This window comes from Dromiciops gliroides, chromosome 3 (assembly GCF_019393635.1).
Source record: "Dromiciops gliroides isolate mDroGli1 chromosome 3, mDroGli1.pri, whole genome shotgun sequence".
In the NCBI taxonomy this organism is placed as follows: Eukaryota; Metazoa; Chordata; class Mammalia; order Microbiotheria; family Microbiotheriidae; genus Dromiciops; species Dromiciops gliroides.
In genome coordinates this window covers 404426430-404440552 of record NC_057863.1, presented here as the reverse complement: position 1 = coordinate 404440552, position 14123 = coordinate 404426430, and the positions used below count along the sequence as shown (strand labels likewise).

The window sequence follows — 14123 nt, the reverse complement described above, 5'->3', positions numbered from 1 at the left end:
AGGCAAAGAGCCAAGTACAGTACCTGGCACATAGTGGCTACTTTATAAATTTTCATTCCTTCTCCTACCCAAAATGCCTCCAACTATTGGAGACCTCCTTAATTATGCATCCTTTAAATCTCCTACAAAGGAGCTGTTCATGACTGACCTCCAAACAAATATTTTATTCCTCTGACATTGAGGTCTTTCTTATTTACCTGCATAGCTGATCATGCAGTCTTTAGCCTTTTTCTCTGGCCTTAGGCCATTTTTCTTTTCCCTTTGCAATCTTTCCCTTAGCAATATCATTGATTCACACTGCTTCAACTGTCAAACTTCATAGCTGTCTCCTGGATGTGTAATGCCCCTTCTATATTCTATTGTTTTATAGATGTCTGGGTTAATGTCTTATCTCCCTGCTAAACTGTAAAGCCTTCAGAGGAGGGTCTATGGCTTATTGAAATATTATAGCCAGTACCTAGTACAATGGCTGGTAGGTAATAGGTGTTTTGATAAAGGCTTGTCAATTGAGTGATTGACTACATGTCCACCAATTCCTAATATAATAATCTTCCATTATAGCTGAGAATACTAAATCAATCTTTGTTTCATATCGTTTCTATTTAAAGAGGTTTAAGAAACCTGCCTCAGGTTTGCCCATTTGTCAACTGTAGCACTGTTATTTGGGGGGTTTCCATTTGTTTTGGGGGGTTTTTTGCAGGGCAATGAGGGTAAAGTGACTTGCCTAGGGTCACACGGCTAGTAAGTGTCAAGTATCTGAGGACAGATTTGAACTCAGGTCCTCCTGAATCCAGGGCCAGTGCTTTATTCACTGTGCCACCTAGATGCCCCATCCTGTTATTTTTTGGGGAAAAAAAACTATTGTTGCTACATCAGTTATAGGTGTCTACTTGTCTACTTATTTCCTTTGAAATATTTTGTCATCTTTCCAAAATTTCTCCAAGTTAATGTCTCCCATTTTTTTGTCTGAAAGATTATACTCAGTTTTCCTGGGAAGGTGATTCTTGGCTGTAGTCCCAGTTTCTTTGCCCTCTGGAATATCATATTTCATGCTTTCTGGCCCTTTAGTGTAGAAGCGGCTAGATCTTGTTTTATCCTTATTGGAGCTCCACAGTATTTGAATTCCCTTTTTGGAGATGCTTGCAATATTTTCCCCTTGACCTGGGAGCTCTGGAATTTGGATATAATATTCCTGGAGGTTTTCCTTTTGGGATCTCTTTCAGGAGGTGATTAGTTGATTCTTTCAATTTCTATTTTGCCTTCTTCTTCTAGAATATCAGGGCAATTTTCCCCAACAATCTCTTGGAAGATACTGTCTAAACTCTTATTTTGGTCATGGTTTTCAGGTAGTCCATTGATTTTCAAATTATTTCTCCTGGATCCATTTTCCAGGTGAGTTGTTTTTCCAAGGAGATATTTCATATTTCCCTCTATTTTTTTTTAATCATTTGGATTTGCTCTACTGTGTCTTGGTTTCTCATAAAGTCACTAGCTTCCATTTGTTCAAGCCTAATTCTTAGGCAATAATTTTCTTCAGAGAGCTTTTTTTTTTATCTCCTTTTCAATTTGGCTTTTCAAGCTGTTGACTTTTTTCTCATGACTCTCCTGCATCGCTCTCATTTCTCTTTCCATTCTTTCCTTCATCTCTCTAAATCTTCCTTCTATCTCTCCTACTTTCTCTTCAAAGTGTCAATGCTTTTTGAATGCTTCCATGGCCTGAGACCAATTCATATTTTTCTTGGAAGCTTTGGATGTAGGGACCCTGAGGTTGCTATCATCTTCTGAGGGTGCACCTCAATCTTCCTTGTTGCTAAAGAAACTTGTGATAGTTCTCAACTTTCTTTGCTTGCTCATCTTGCCATCTTTTATTTGACTTTTAACTCCCTCTTAGTGTGGAGCCCTACTTCCAAGCTACACTGTCCCAAGCTTCAGAGGGTCCCAGGTGTTTTGGTTTGAGGGAGGGCAGGTTTTTCTCTGGCTTGGCCTGTTCTCTGGACCAAAGACAACCTCTAGCCAATTTGCTAATTAACCAGCCAGCAGACCTATGTGTGCTGTGGATCTTCGCTTTGACAAGCTTGAACACTTCCCCCACCTGCATTTCCCACTGCTCAGGATTTCTTCCTGGTTCCCTGCTGGGGTGTGATAGATGAATTCCTCCATAGGTCCCGCAGACACCCCTGTATTTCCCCACCCCATCCCCCCTTGGCCAACCTTTCAGCCCTCTCATCTGACCATAAGCTTAGTTCCAGAAGATGCTGGTGCTGCAGCTGATTCTGAGGCTCGGGGGTAAGTTCCTCTTGTGCAGCATGTCTGGGATCTGTGTTGGCATGATTGAGGGGTCAGACTCTATCTACTTGCAGCCCAGTAAGGTCCCCTTTAATCTGGAAAATAATCTCAGCCCATCTTTTTGTGGGTTTTACAGTTCCAGGGCTTATTTTATTGCTGTTTTGGGGGGTAATTGTGTCAGGAGCTCTGTGCATTTAATGTCTTTCCTCCACCACCTTAGCTCTGCCCCCTGAGGCCTATACCTTTACTATCTCTCAATACCCCATATGCAATCTGTTGCCTTGCAAGACCTGCAGGTTTTACCTTTGTGATACCTCTCAAATACATTCCCTTTGCTTCTCTGACACTACCACTTTGATGCAGGCCCATCTTACCTCACACCAGATCTTTTGCAATAGCCTCTTAGTGTATCTGTCTGCCTCAAGTGTCTTCTCACTCTAATCCATCCTTCATTCTGGTGAGAAAAGTGACTTTTTTTAAAAAGTTCAGGTCTGGTCATTTCACTCCCCTACTCAAAATCCAGTGTCTCACTATAGCATCCAGGACTAAATACAATATCTTCTTTGGCATTCAAAGGCTTTCATAACCTGGCCCCTAAAACCCATCTATCTTGTCTTCTTAGACTTTATTCCTCACCACATACTTTTTTTTTTTTGATGAGGCAATTGGGGTTAAGTGACTTGCCTAGGGTCACACAGCTAGTAAGTGTTAAGTGTCTGAGGCCAGATTTGAACTCAGATCCTCCTGAATCCAGGGCCGGTGCTCTATCCACTGTGCCACCTAGCTGCCCCACCACATACTCTTGAAGTAGCCTTTCTAGAGGGCCAGGAGTCAAGAAGGGGATGACCCAAATGCTAAACTAGGAATCAGAGTGAAGTTCATTGTACTGTAGTTTGTGGACTTTATTCTCTTCCCTTTTCTGAACTTTGGATCAACAATTGTGCTTCTCTAGTCCTGTGGTACCTCTCTAATTCTCCATGATCTTTCTTTTTAATGTAACTCTGAATCTTTTACAAAGGAACTATTTACTGCAAAAGCTATAATCAAGGGGTAGCTAGGTGGCACAGTGGATAGAGCACCTGCCCTGGAGTCAGGAGGACCTGAGTTCAAATCCAGCATCAGACACTTAACACTTACTAGCTGTGTGACCCTGGGTGAGTGACTTAACCCCAATTGCCTCACTAAAAAAAAAAAAAGTTATAATCAAAAATACCTGCCTCCCCCCAAGAGTGGGAAACACAATCCCCCTTTTTTGCTTTGGAATGCTTCAGTCTCAGGAAAGGGAAGAGGGACTTAGTTCATGGCTTAATTTGGTTTCTATTGGAAGCAAATCCCAGGTCCAAAGCCAAACCCCCTGTGGGGCTCAAGTCCAAAAGTACCCTGGTTTCTCAAGCAGACTGGCACTCTGGGTAGTACTTCCCCACCTGCATTCCTGGCTCCTATGTCACTGTAGATCATACTCCTATTCTGATGGGTCTCATGAGGATCACTTCTAGCCCCTGAAACTAAAGAGGACAAACAACACAGAACAGAAACAAACACGTCTAGGCCTCTTTCTCTAATCTGAGATTGTTGTTTGTCCTTCATTCTTGAAGAACACCATGACATTAGGGTGAAGTCATGGGTTGCACTGAATTGGATTTAAGTAACAGAGGGCTCTGCAAGGTCACCAATCTTACTCTCTCCCCCAGAACCATCTGGGTCCAATGGTGAGACATATATCAGGAAGACTGGAGATGGCCAAGGATGTTTAACAAAATTGGGGTCAAGTGACTTGCTTTGGGATACACATCTAGTAAGTGTCTGGGGTGAGAGTTGGACTCGGGTCCTCCTGACTCTCAGGTCAGTGCTCTATACACTGTGCCACCTAGCTGCCCCCTGATTTGGAATAAAAGAGAGGCAAATTGGGGAAGGCAAGACCCTCCTCTCTCACAAGTTCAGTTCATGGCATTCATGCTGCATGCAACATTAGGGTTCTCTGAAGAGTGAAGCCAAAAAGATGGCAGCTGAAAAAAAAATAGTACCAGAAGAGAGACTGGGTAGGTTTCACCAGTTTTGAAGATGTAGGCATCCAATCAAAGAGGGTCTACCCTGAAAATATTGTTTTCTTTTTTCACTGTGAATTTCACAAACATCAACAAACATGAACATTTTCACATGCACTGAAGAATGGAAAATGAGGACTGTAAATGATTGAATGAGTGAATGAATGAATGAATGAATGAATACAGTTCTTATTAAGTCATCACTATGTGTATCGCTGTCCTAAACACTAGGGTTATAAATATAAAAACAATGACAGAACTTTAAATTATAATGGGGAGACAACATACATAGTACAGAGGTAGATAGAAAAAGATTTTTTAGTCTGGAAAATTACAGTAATGTTGAGTAGGATCATAAACTCCTCATGGAGTTCACATAGCCTAGTCTGTAATTCCTGTATATAGGAGGCAACAGAAGTATCACCTCCCACCAGTGATGTATAAACTGGGGGAAACGTTTTAGCTTGGATAGAAGGGTGACCAAAAAGCATTTCATAAAGAGATATGTGAAGTTCCCCTCTTGGTCTACTGCATAGATAGAATAATGCCAGTGGTAGAACATTAGGCCATTTCAAATGGGTTTCAGTACATAATTTGCCAATCATACTCTTGTTTTTGTTTTGTTTTGTTTTGTTATTAAGTGACTTGCCCAGGGTTACACAGCTAGTAAGTGTTAGGTGTCTGAGGCCGGATTTGAACTCAGGTACTCCTGACTCCAGGGCCGGTGCTCTATCCACTGCGCCACCTAGCTGCCCCGCCAATCATACTCTTAAGCTCTTTATTCATACGTTCAACCTGACCTGAACTTTGTGGGTGGTAGGGCGTATGGAATTTTGGAGTTACTCCCAAGAAAGAGTAGATTTGGAATAAGACCTAATCAGTAAAATATGTGCCTTTGTCAGAATCAATGCAGGCTGGTGGGCCAAAGCAAGGAACTATCTCTTTAAGAAGAGTCTTGGCAACAAAGGCAGCTCTGGCTCAGGGGCTGGGAAATGCCTCTACCCACTGAGTGAGTTGGTCAACTATAATAAGGCAAAATTTATAATGTCCTGATTTTGGCATTGTGATATAGTCAATTTGCAAGTGCTCAAAGGGTATATATGCTAGAGGGCACACTCCATAAGCTTTGGGCTTGAAAGCATGTTGATTATAAGATTGACATGTGGAGCAGCCCGAGCAGAATGGAGATGCTGTGTTAGTCACACCTGGTGCTATCCAGGTTCTTTTAATAGAGTCCACAATGCCTTGTGTACCAAAATGACCTTTTCTGTGAATAGAGAGACATACCTGGTGATAGATTTCTGGGGAAGAAGTGGTTTTCCCTCCAATGACATCCAGACTCCATTGATCTGTTTCACCTTAAATCTCTTTTTCCACCTTTCTACTTCAGAATCATCTTAGGTTAGGTTGGGAGGAATATCCTCAGAAGGTAAGAGGTTAAATACATGTTCAGGAGCTTCTAATGCAGCAAGCTTGACTGCAGAATCAGCTCATGCATTCCCCTTTGAAACAGGATCACCATTCCCTGTGTGGGCAGGGCAATGTACAATGGCTAGGGCAGAGGGCAGTTTCAGGGCATCTAGGAGGTCCTTGATAAGATCCCCATTGGCAATGACCTTGCCCAAGGATGTTAAAAAACCTCTTTGTAGCCAAAGAATGCCAATTGAGTGATATTCCAAAGGCATATTTCGAGTCAGTAAAATGGTGGCACTCTTCCCTTTGGCTATATCACAGGCTTGTGTAAGAGCCACAAGTTCAGCAGCTTGTGCACTAAAATGGGAAGGCAGAGAAACTGCCCAGAGGGTGTCAATCAGAAACTACAGCAGCTCCAGTGAAACGGGTCCCCTCTCTCATAAATGAAGAGCAATCTGTATGGAGGACAAGATCAGGGTTTTCTAAAGGTGTATAAAAAGATCATCATGGGGTTTCTCAACCATATCAACTAAAGAAGCACAGTTATGCAATGGCTCCCCTGAAAGTGGTAAGTTAGGGAGTAGTGTTACTGGGTTAAGGACTATGCAGCATTTTAGAATGATATTCTCATTGCCTAACAGTGTTACTTCATACTTATCCAGCCTTTGATCTAAAAAGGCTTGTGTCCTGTGACATAGTAAGAGAGCCTCTATTTCATGAGGGCATTGCACAACTAGAGGGTTACCTAGGACCAAATCAGAGGCTTTTTCTACCAAAAGAGCTGTGGCCGCCAGTGCCCTAAGGCAAGGTGGCACCCCATACACTACAGGGTCCAGTTGGGTTGAATAGTAGGCTATGGGGCATTGGTTAGGCCCCAGTGACTGAGTCAGAACTCCAGAAGCCATCCCCCTTTGTTCATGCACAAAGAGAGTGAAGGGTTTACTGTAATCTGGGAGTCCTAGGGAAGGTGCTGATAGCAAGGCCCATTTTAATTCTGTTATGGCTGAGAGATGCTGGGGATCCAACTGTAACGTTTCTGGGACAGAATTTTTTGTTAGAGCTATAAGAGGCTTAGTAATTTCACCAAAAGCAGGTATCCATTGTCTGCAATACCCAGCTGCTCCCAGAATGGCTCTTAACTGTTTCTTAGTAGTGGGGGCATAAAGTTGTTGAATGGCCTGGACTCACTTAGAAGAGACAGAGCGAGTTCCAGCAGCCAGAATAAATCCTAAATATTCTACCTGTGGCAAACACCATTGTACCTTTGACTTGGACACCTTGTGGCTCTCTCTTGTGCAGCTCTAGTAGTAAGTGACAGCTATCTTCCTGACAAATTTCAGCATTAGTGGAGGCTAAAAGTAAGTCATCAACATATTGTACTAGTGTGGAGCCTTTAAAGGTAATGGAGGCCAGATCCTGCTGTAAAATTTGGGAAAATAATGTAGAACTGTCTACAAATCCCTGTGTAAGTCTAGTCCAGGTCCACTGTGTATTTTTCCAGGTGAAAGCAAATAAATATTGGAAGTCCTCATGTACTGGTATGGAGAAAAAGGCAGAGCAGAGGTCTACCACTGTGAAGTATGTAGCATCACACGGAATGGAAGACACTATCATGGCAGGATTTGGGACTGTAGGGTGTCTAGGAATAACATAATTGTTAATTGCTCTAAGATCTTGCACAAAATGATAAACGGGCTTACCATCTGGCCCAGGCTTGGGTTTTTTAACTGGAAAAATGGGAGTATATCATGGAGAGTGATGACATGGAACAATAATGCCCTGACTTTTCAAAGCTTCAATTATAGGGGTGATCCCTTCTATGGCTTCTTTAGACAATGGATACTGTGGAATGGATGGGGATGGTCCCCCTTTAACTTTAAAGGTAACAGGCATGGCAGATTTAAGGAGCCCCACCTCAGTAGGGGATGAGGCCCATAAAGACTCAGGAATGTCAGAGGGAATTTTGGATACGTCCCCTACTGCTCCTTGAGCTTCTGTAAGCAAAATTGGTAATAAAGCAACAGTATCCTCTGGCAATTGTAGGGAGACAGCCCCATCTGGAGTACAAGATATGGTTGCTCACAGCTTGCATAGGAGATCACAACCTAATAAATTAACAGGGGCATCAGGCATGAGTAAGAATGAATGTTCCACTGTTAAAGGCCCCATATAGACACCATGAGAGGGGTTAATTTTGCCACTCTTTGGGCTTTTCTCAAGACTCCTACCACATTCAAAGATCCTACAGCTTTACATCCAGGGTCTGGTTTTCTCACTAATACTGATTTAGAAGCTCCTATGTCCAGCAGACAATCATAATACATGTCCCCAACTTTGAAGGTCACATGAGGTTCATTACTCTGGGGAGGTGAACAGACTGGCACAAGGGCATTCAAAAAATCTGGATCTGGGAATATATAGCTTTCATCATCTATTTTCCATCCCTCCCCTTCATCTTGTCGATCCTGTTCCCCCCTCTGAGGGAGACCTTGGTTACTTTGATTCTGGTTCTATCTTTCTGATAGGGTCTATAGTTATTCTGGTACTGTCTCTCTGTATTCCCCTGAAAAGATCTATTTCCATTTTGATTTCGCCTGTAACATGGCCTATCATTATCTTGATCCTCATACGTAGTCCGTTTAAATGTTCTTCTCCAAGTCCTACAGTCCCTCAATGAGTGCCCTTCTTTCTCACAGTAATCACACACCTTAGTACCCTTGTGTTGGCCCTTATATGGCTGACTAGAAAGTGCTGGTGCCAGGATACTCTGTTTAGGGTCACTCTCCTCACATGAGTCAAAAACATAAAAATCATAATCACTAGAGCTATGGTTATATTTTCATGGTAAAATTCAAATTTAGCTATGATACTCTCAGTAGCATTAAACATATGCCCTGTGAGGGGGACAGACTCTCCCACTCCATTATGCCAAAGATTTCATCCTACATAGATAAAGAAAAAGCTTGTAAGACAACAAGAAAAGACTGAGTAGGCCATCTGATTGAATCTGGACGTTAAGTAGTCCCAAAATGATCCAATGAGGAAAAGCATGAGGAAGAAAAAATATTCAAACATGTTGCCCTTTAAAATGGACTGGTTTTTTTTCTCCTGAAGCAAGGCTTTTAGAGGCATAAAGCAAGGAAGATTAGGCAAATGAGGGAAAGTCAGTGGAGGGGGGGGGGGGCGGCAGTAAGAGAAAGTCCACCAGATTAGCTGGCTTGTGGTCAAGCTGGCTGGGAGGGTCCGTAAGCTCCCGGTTTAGCTCACCAAACTGTGAGGGCCAAAATTGGATATACTGAGAGCTATTTGGGTGACTCACCTTAATATTGGGGTCCCAGAAATATGAGGGACCTTTTTTTTAGGTTTAATCTCCCCTCTGAACTATTCTTTTTAGATACTTCTCCCAGGCCAATAAGAAAGGAGCCTCTAAGCTTTAGTTCATAAAAGGATCAGATTTTATTACTTGGGAATTGATTAACAACAAAGGTGAAACTAATAAAAATCAAAGATAAGGAAATGGGAAAATAGAAATACAGATAGACGCTCTTAACTCTAAACTTACTCTAAGCTGGTTCAAAGGAATTTAGGGTTTTCAGTAACTCACCCAACCTGAACAGCCTGCCAGTCAAAGGTTGCTCACATGCCCCCGTGACCTCAGTCAACCGCCAGAGAGAGCGCTCTGCATTCTGGAAGTCACTGAGAGCTTAGCCTACTGGAAGTGCCTTGCCTCCCTTCAGGTCGCATTCAATCTTTCCTCCCCCAAAAGAGGAGGTCCTTCAAAAGCTGCTCATGGAGAGTTCTCCTTCTGACCTCAATAGCATACGTAATCTCAGGGTGGGCCAGGTATAGCCCCTCCCAAATGATTCAGCTAAAACTTGTGATATTAATCTTTACCACAAAACTATACTGCAGTAGTCAGGATGTGGATGAACCAAATCTTGGTTTTCTAATTGTGAATGTATTATTTTCCTTGGGAGCACAGTTATGAAGTAGAGTTGCAGGTTCTCTTTTTTAGTAACTGCCTGTCTGCTACTGGAATACATCAAATGTATCTTCATCCTCCATTTCCAACTGTGCAGGTGTATCTGTTTCATTGATTGGTTGCCCATCAAATCAGAATCTGATCTGCCTCACTGACAAACCCTTTTGTTCACAATAGGCTTTCATTAGTTTACTAAGTGGTGTGTGCCTCTTAATCTTAAATTGCAACACCAAACCATCTTGCCCTGTCACCTTCAAATTAATATGGTTGTTGTTTTCAGTCTTGACTCCTTTCTTCAGCTTTTGATCAGCCATGGTGAGCCCCTGGGTCTCCTCAGCAGTTGCTTCACAAAAGAGGCACCAGGATGGTCCACTCCAAGGGAAAGGGGGAGGGGGAAAAGCAATAGCAGTAGGAGCAGAAGGAGGAGGAGGTGGAGGAAGATGATGGTGGTAGTGATGGTGAGGAGAAGAAGAAGGAGGAGGAGGAGGAGGAGGAGGCAGCTATGGAGGTAATGAGGGTGCTAGCATGTTCTGTGCTCCCTCTACCCCCTTAAAATAGCCTTTAAAAATGTTAATGGAACACCTAAACCTTACTGTCATTTGAACTGCTTTGAGGAAGGTAAAATACACGTGTACACTCGACTAGGTAGGGAAATTCATTCTACCCAAGAAGGAAGTAGAAGAAAAAGGGGAGAAGAGAAAGGAGAGAAGAGTAAGAGGGCAGAAAAATTAAGAGCAGCAGTAGTAAGAAGCAAAACAGACATTTAAGGAGGGCACAGGATTAAAAAAAAAAAGAAAGAAAATGAAGAGAAAATAATAGGATTGAAAGACAGACAATCAACAATCATAACTTTGATTGTGAATGGAATGAACTCACCCACAAAATGGAGAAGAGTATATTAGAAACTAGAACAAACTCTTTTGTTTGCAAGAAACACACTTGAATCAGAAAGTCATGCAGTAAGTTGAAATAGGGGGACAGAACATAATCTATTATGCTTCAGGTGAAGTACAAAAAAAGAACGGTAGCAATCATGATCTCAGAAAAAACAAAAGCAAAAAGAGATATCATTAAAGGAGATAATCAGGAAAATTACATTTTGTTTAAATGTACCATAAACAATGAATTAATATCACGCTGAACATATATGTACCAAATGGCATAGCATCCAAATTCTTAAAGATAAGTAGCAGGAAGAATAAGATAGTAAAACTATATGAGTGGAGGACCCCAATTTACCCTTCTCAGACCCAGATAATTTTTAAAAAATAAACAAGAAAGAAATTAAGGAGATGAATAGAATTATAGAAAAGTTAGATATGATAGACTCAGAAGAATATTGAATGGAAATAGAAAGGAGTACAATTGTTTTTCTTAGTTGTGCATGGCACCTTCCCCAAAACTGATCATATATTGGGGTATAAAAACCTCGCAAACAAATGCAAAAAAGCAGAAATATTAAATGTATACTTTTCAAACCATAATGCAATAAAAATTACATTTGATAAAGTGCCTTGGAAGCATAAACTAAAAATTAATTGGGAACTAAAGAATTTAATCCTAAAAAATTGGTAGTTCAAAGGACAAATCATAGATAAAAACAATTATTCATTAAAGATAAAATCAACTATGAGATGACATGCCAAAACGTGTCTGTTGTTTTTGTTGTTGAAACAAGTTAGTCATGTCCAACTCTTTGTGATCCCATTTGGGTTCTTCTTAGCAAAGATACTGGAGTCATTTGCCATTTCCTTCTCCAACTCATTTTACAAATGAAGAACTGAGGTAAACAGAGGTAAGTTAATTGCCCAAGGTCTGAGGCCAGATTTGAACTCAAGAACATGAGTCTTCTGTACTTCAGGCTTGGCACTCTTTATTGTGCCACCAAAGCAGTACTTAGGGGAAAATGTATCTCTGAATATTTACATCAATAAACAAGGTAATACAAATAATTGCATTGGGAATGACACTTAAAAAACAACCTAGAAAAACATCAAATTAAAATTCCTCATTGAAATACTAAAATAGAAATCCTGAAAAATCATACAAGGTATTAAGAAAATTCAAAGTTAAAAAATTTAACTAATAAATAAGACTATGATCTATTCTATCTTTAAAAGCCATAAAATAAACTATTGGGGTTTTTTATTTAATAAAAGAAAAAAGAAAACTAAATTATCCTTATCAAAATGAAAACAATGAATGCACAAATACTGAAGCTGAAATTTGCTGCAATTGTCTGGAGTCATTTTGCTCAACTCTATGTCAGTAAAACTGACAATTTAACTGAAATGAATATTTATAAAAATACACATTGCTTAGATTAACAAAGCAGAAAATGAAATATTTAAATAAACCTCTCTCAGAAAAATATGTGGAACAATCAATAAATGAGCTCCTTAAGGGGAAAAAAAAACCAAGGTCCAGATGAATTAACAGGTGAATTCTATGAAATTTTTTTTAAAACAGTTCATTCCAATTGTATATAAACTGTTGTTTTTTTAATTGGTTAAAAAAAAATTAATGCACTGTTGGTGGAGCTGTGAACTGATCCACCCATTCTGGCGATCAGTTTGGAACCATGCCCAAAAGGCTTTAAAACTGTGCATATCCTTTGACCCAGCAATACCACTACTAGGTCTATACCTGAAAGAGATCATAAAAAAGGGAAAAGGACCCACACTTACAAAAATATTTATAGTTGCTCTTTTTGTGGTAGCAAATTGGAAATTCAGGGGATGCCCATCAATTGGGGAATGGCCAAACAAGTCGTGGTATGTGAATACAATGGAATACTACTGTGCTTTAAGAAATTATAAGCAGGATTTCAGAAAAACCTGCAAAGACTTACATGAATTGATGCTGAGTGAAATGAACAGAACCAAGAGAACATTGTACGAAGTATCAACATTGTGTGATGATCAACCCTCATAGACTTAACTCTTCTCAGCAATGCAATGATCCAAGACAATGCCAAAAGACTTATGGTGGAAAATGCTCTCCACATTCAGAAAAAGAACTATGGAGTCTGAATGCAGATTGAAGCATACTATTTTCACATTTGTTGCTGCCTTTTTTTTATCTTATTTATTCTTGTGGGTTTTTTCCTTTTATTCTGATTCTTCTCTTACAACATGACTAATGTAGAAATATGTTTAACATGATTGTTATGTATCACCTGTTTCAGATTGCTTGCTCACCTTGGGAGGGTGGAGGGAAGAAAGGGTGGTAGAAAAATTTGGAACTCAAAAAAATTCTTTACATGTAATTTTTAAAAATTAAAATAAAATAAATTCTTTTAAAAATTGATTGAAAAGGGTCAGCTAGGTGGTACAGTGGGTAAAGCACTGGCCCCTGGACTCAGGAAGACATGAGTTCAAATCCAACCTCAGACACTTGACACTTACTAGCTGTGTGACCCTAGGCAAGTCAACCCTCATCTCATCACAGATACCCAAAAAAAAAAAAAAATGGTTGGAAAAGAAAAAAGGAGTCCTACTAAATTCGTTTGATGATAGAAATATGGTTTTAATACCTAAACCAAGGAAAGCAAAAGACAGAGAAAGAAAACTATAAAGTGATTTCCCTATTGATGGAAATACTTTAAATGAAATACTACCAAAAAGATTATAGCAATATTTCAAAATATTATATATACTATGACCAGGCTGAATTTATGTCAGGAATGTATGACTGGTTCAATATAAACAGTGGATGTGTATATACATTTAATACTGAAAAAGTATAAATATAATTTATCATATAAGAAAAACAAGAAAAATAACAATTATTTCAAAAAATGCAGAAAGATTTTGACAAAACATAATACATTTCTATTAAAAACGCTAGAAACATTGGAATAATGGGATTTTTATTAAAATGATAATTGGCATCTATCTAAAACAAAGAGCAAGCATAATCTATAATGGGAACAAACTAGAAACCTTTCTAATAATATCAGCAGTCAAGGAAGGATGTGCATTGTACCATTATTTGTTGAGAATGTACTAGAAATGTTAGCTACAGCAATAAGAAATTGAAAATAAATTGAAGGAATAAAAATACATCATAAGGAAACAAAAGCATCACTTTTTTGTACAAGATATGAAGGTATACTTAGAGAAACCAAGAGACAACTACAATTACTCAAAACAAAATCAAGTTTAGCATAGTTGCAGGATATAAATAAGCCGATACAAATCATCAACATTCATATGTCTATATCTGTCTGTCATATCTTATCTGCCTATGTAAAATTTCAAAATAAAAGCCAGGAAGAGATTGAAAGATAAACTACATTTAAATGATTGCAGACAGTATAAATTACTTTGGAGTCTATCTGGCAAGATACACAAAGGAACATATGAACTCAGTTATAAACAATGTTCACATAAATA

General features: G+C 39.6%; 1 protein-coding gene across 1 annotated transcript; it reads right to left on the bottom strand.

Moving 5' to 3' along the window:
- Nucleotides 1–9773: 9773 nt before the first annotated feature.
- On the bottom strand, nucleotides 9774–10040 carry LOC122746562 (small ubiquitin-related modifier 2-like). The gene is made up of 2 exons (XM_043992276.1): nucleotides 9887–10040; nucleotides 9774–9829 (listed from the first exon to the last, which is right to left on the bottom strand). The coding sequence occupies exons 1-2, from the start codon at nucleotides 10038–10040 to the stop codon at nucleotides 9774–9776; spliced, it is 210 nt and encodes a 69-aa protein (XP_043848211.1).
- Between the last annotated feature and the right edge of the window lie 4083 nt (nucleotides 10041–14123).

What these genes read in the sequence shown, in the direction of transcription:
- LOC122746562 (XM_043992276.1), bottom strand. Translation starts at nt 10,040, where the DNA reads ATGGCTGATCAAAAGCTGAAGAAAGGAGTCAAGACTGAAAACAACAAC. An exon ending in AGCCTATTGTGAACAAAAGG is followed by an intron (nt 9,830 to 9,886) that starts GTTTGTCAGTGA and finishes TCAATGAAACAG; the next exon opens with ATACACCTGCACAGTTGGAA.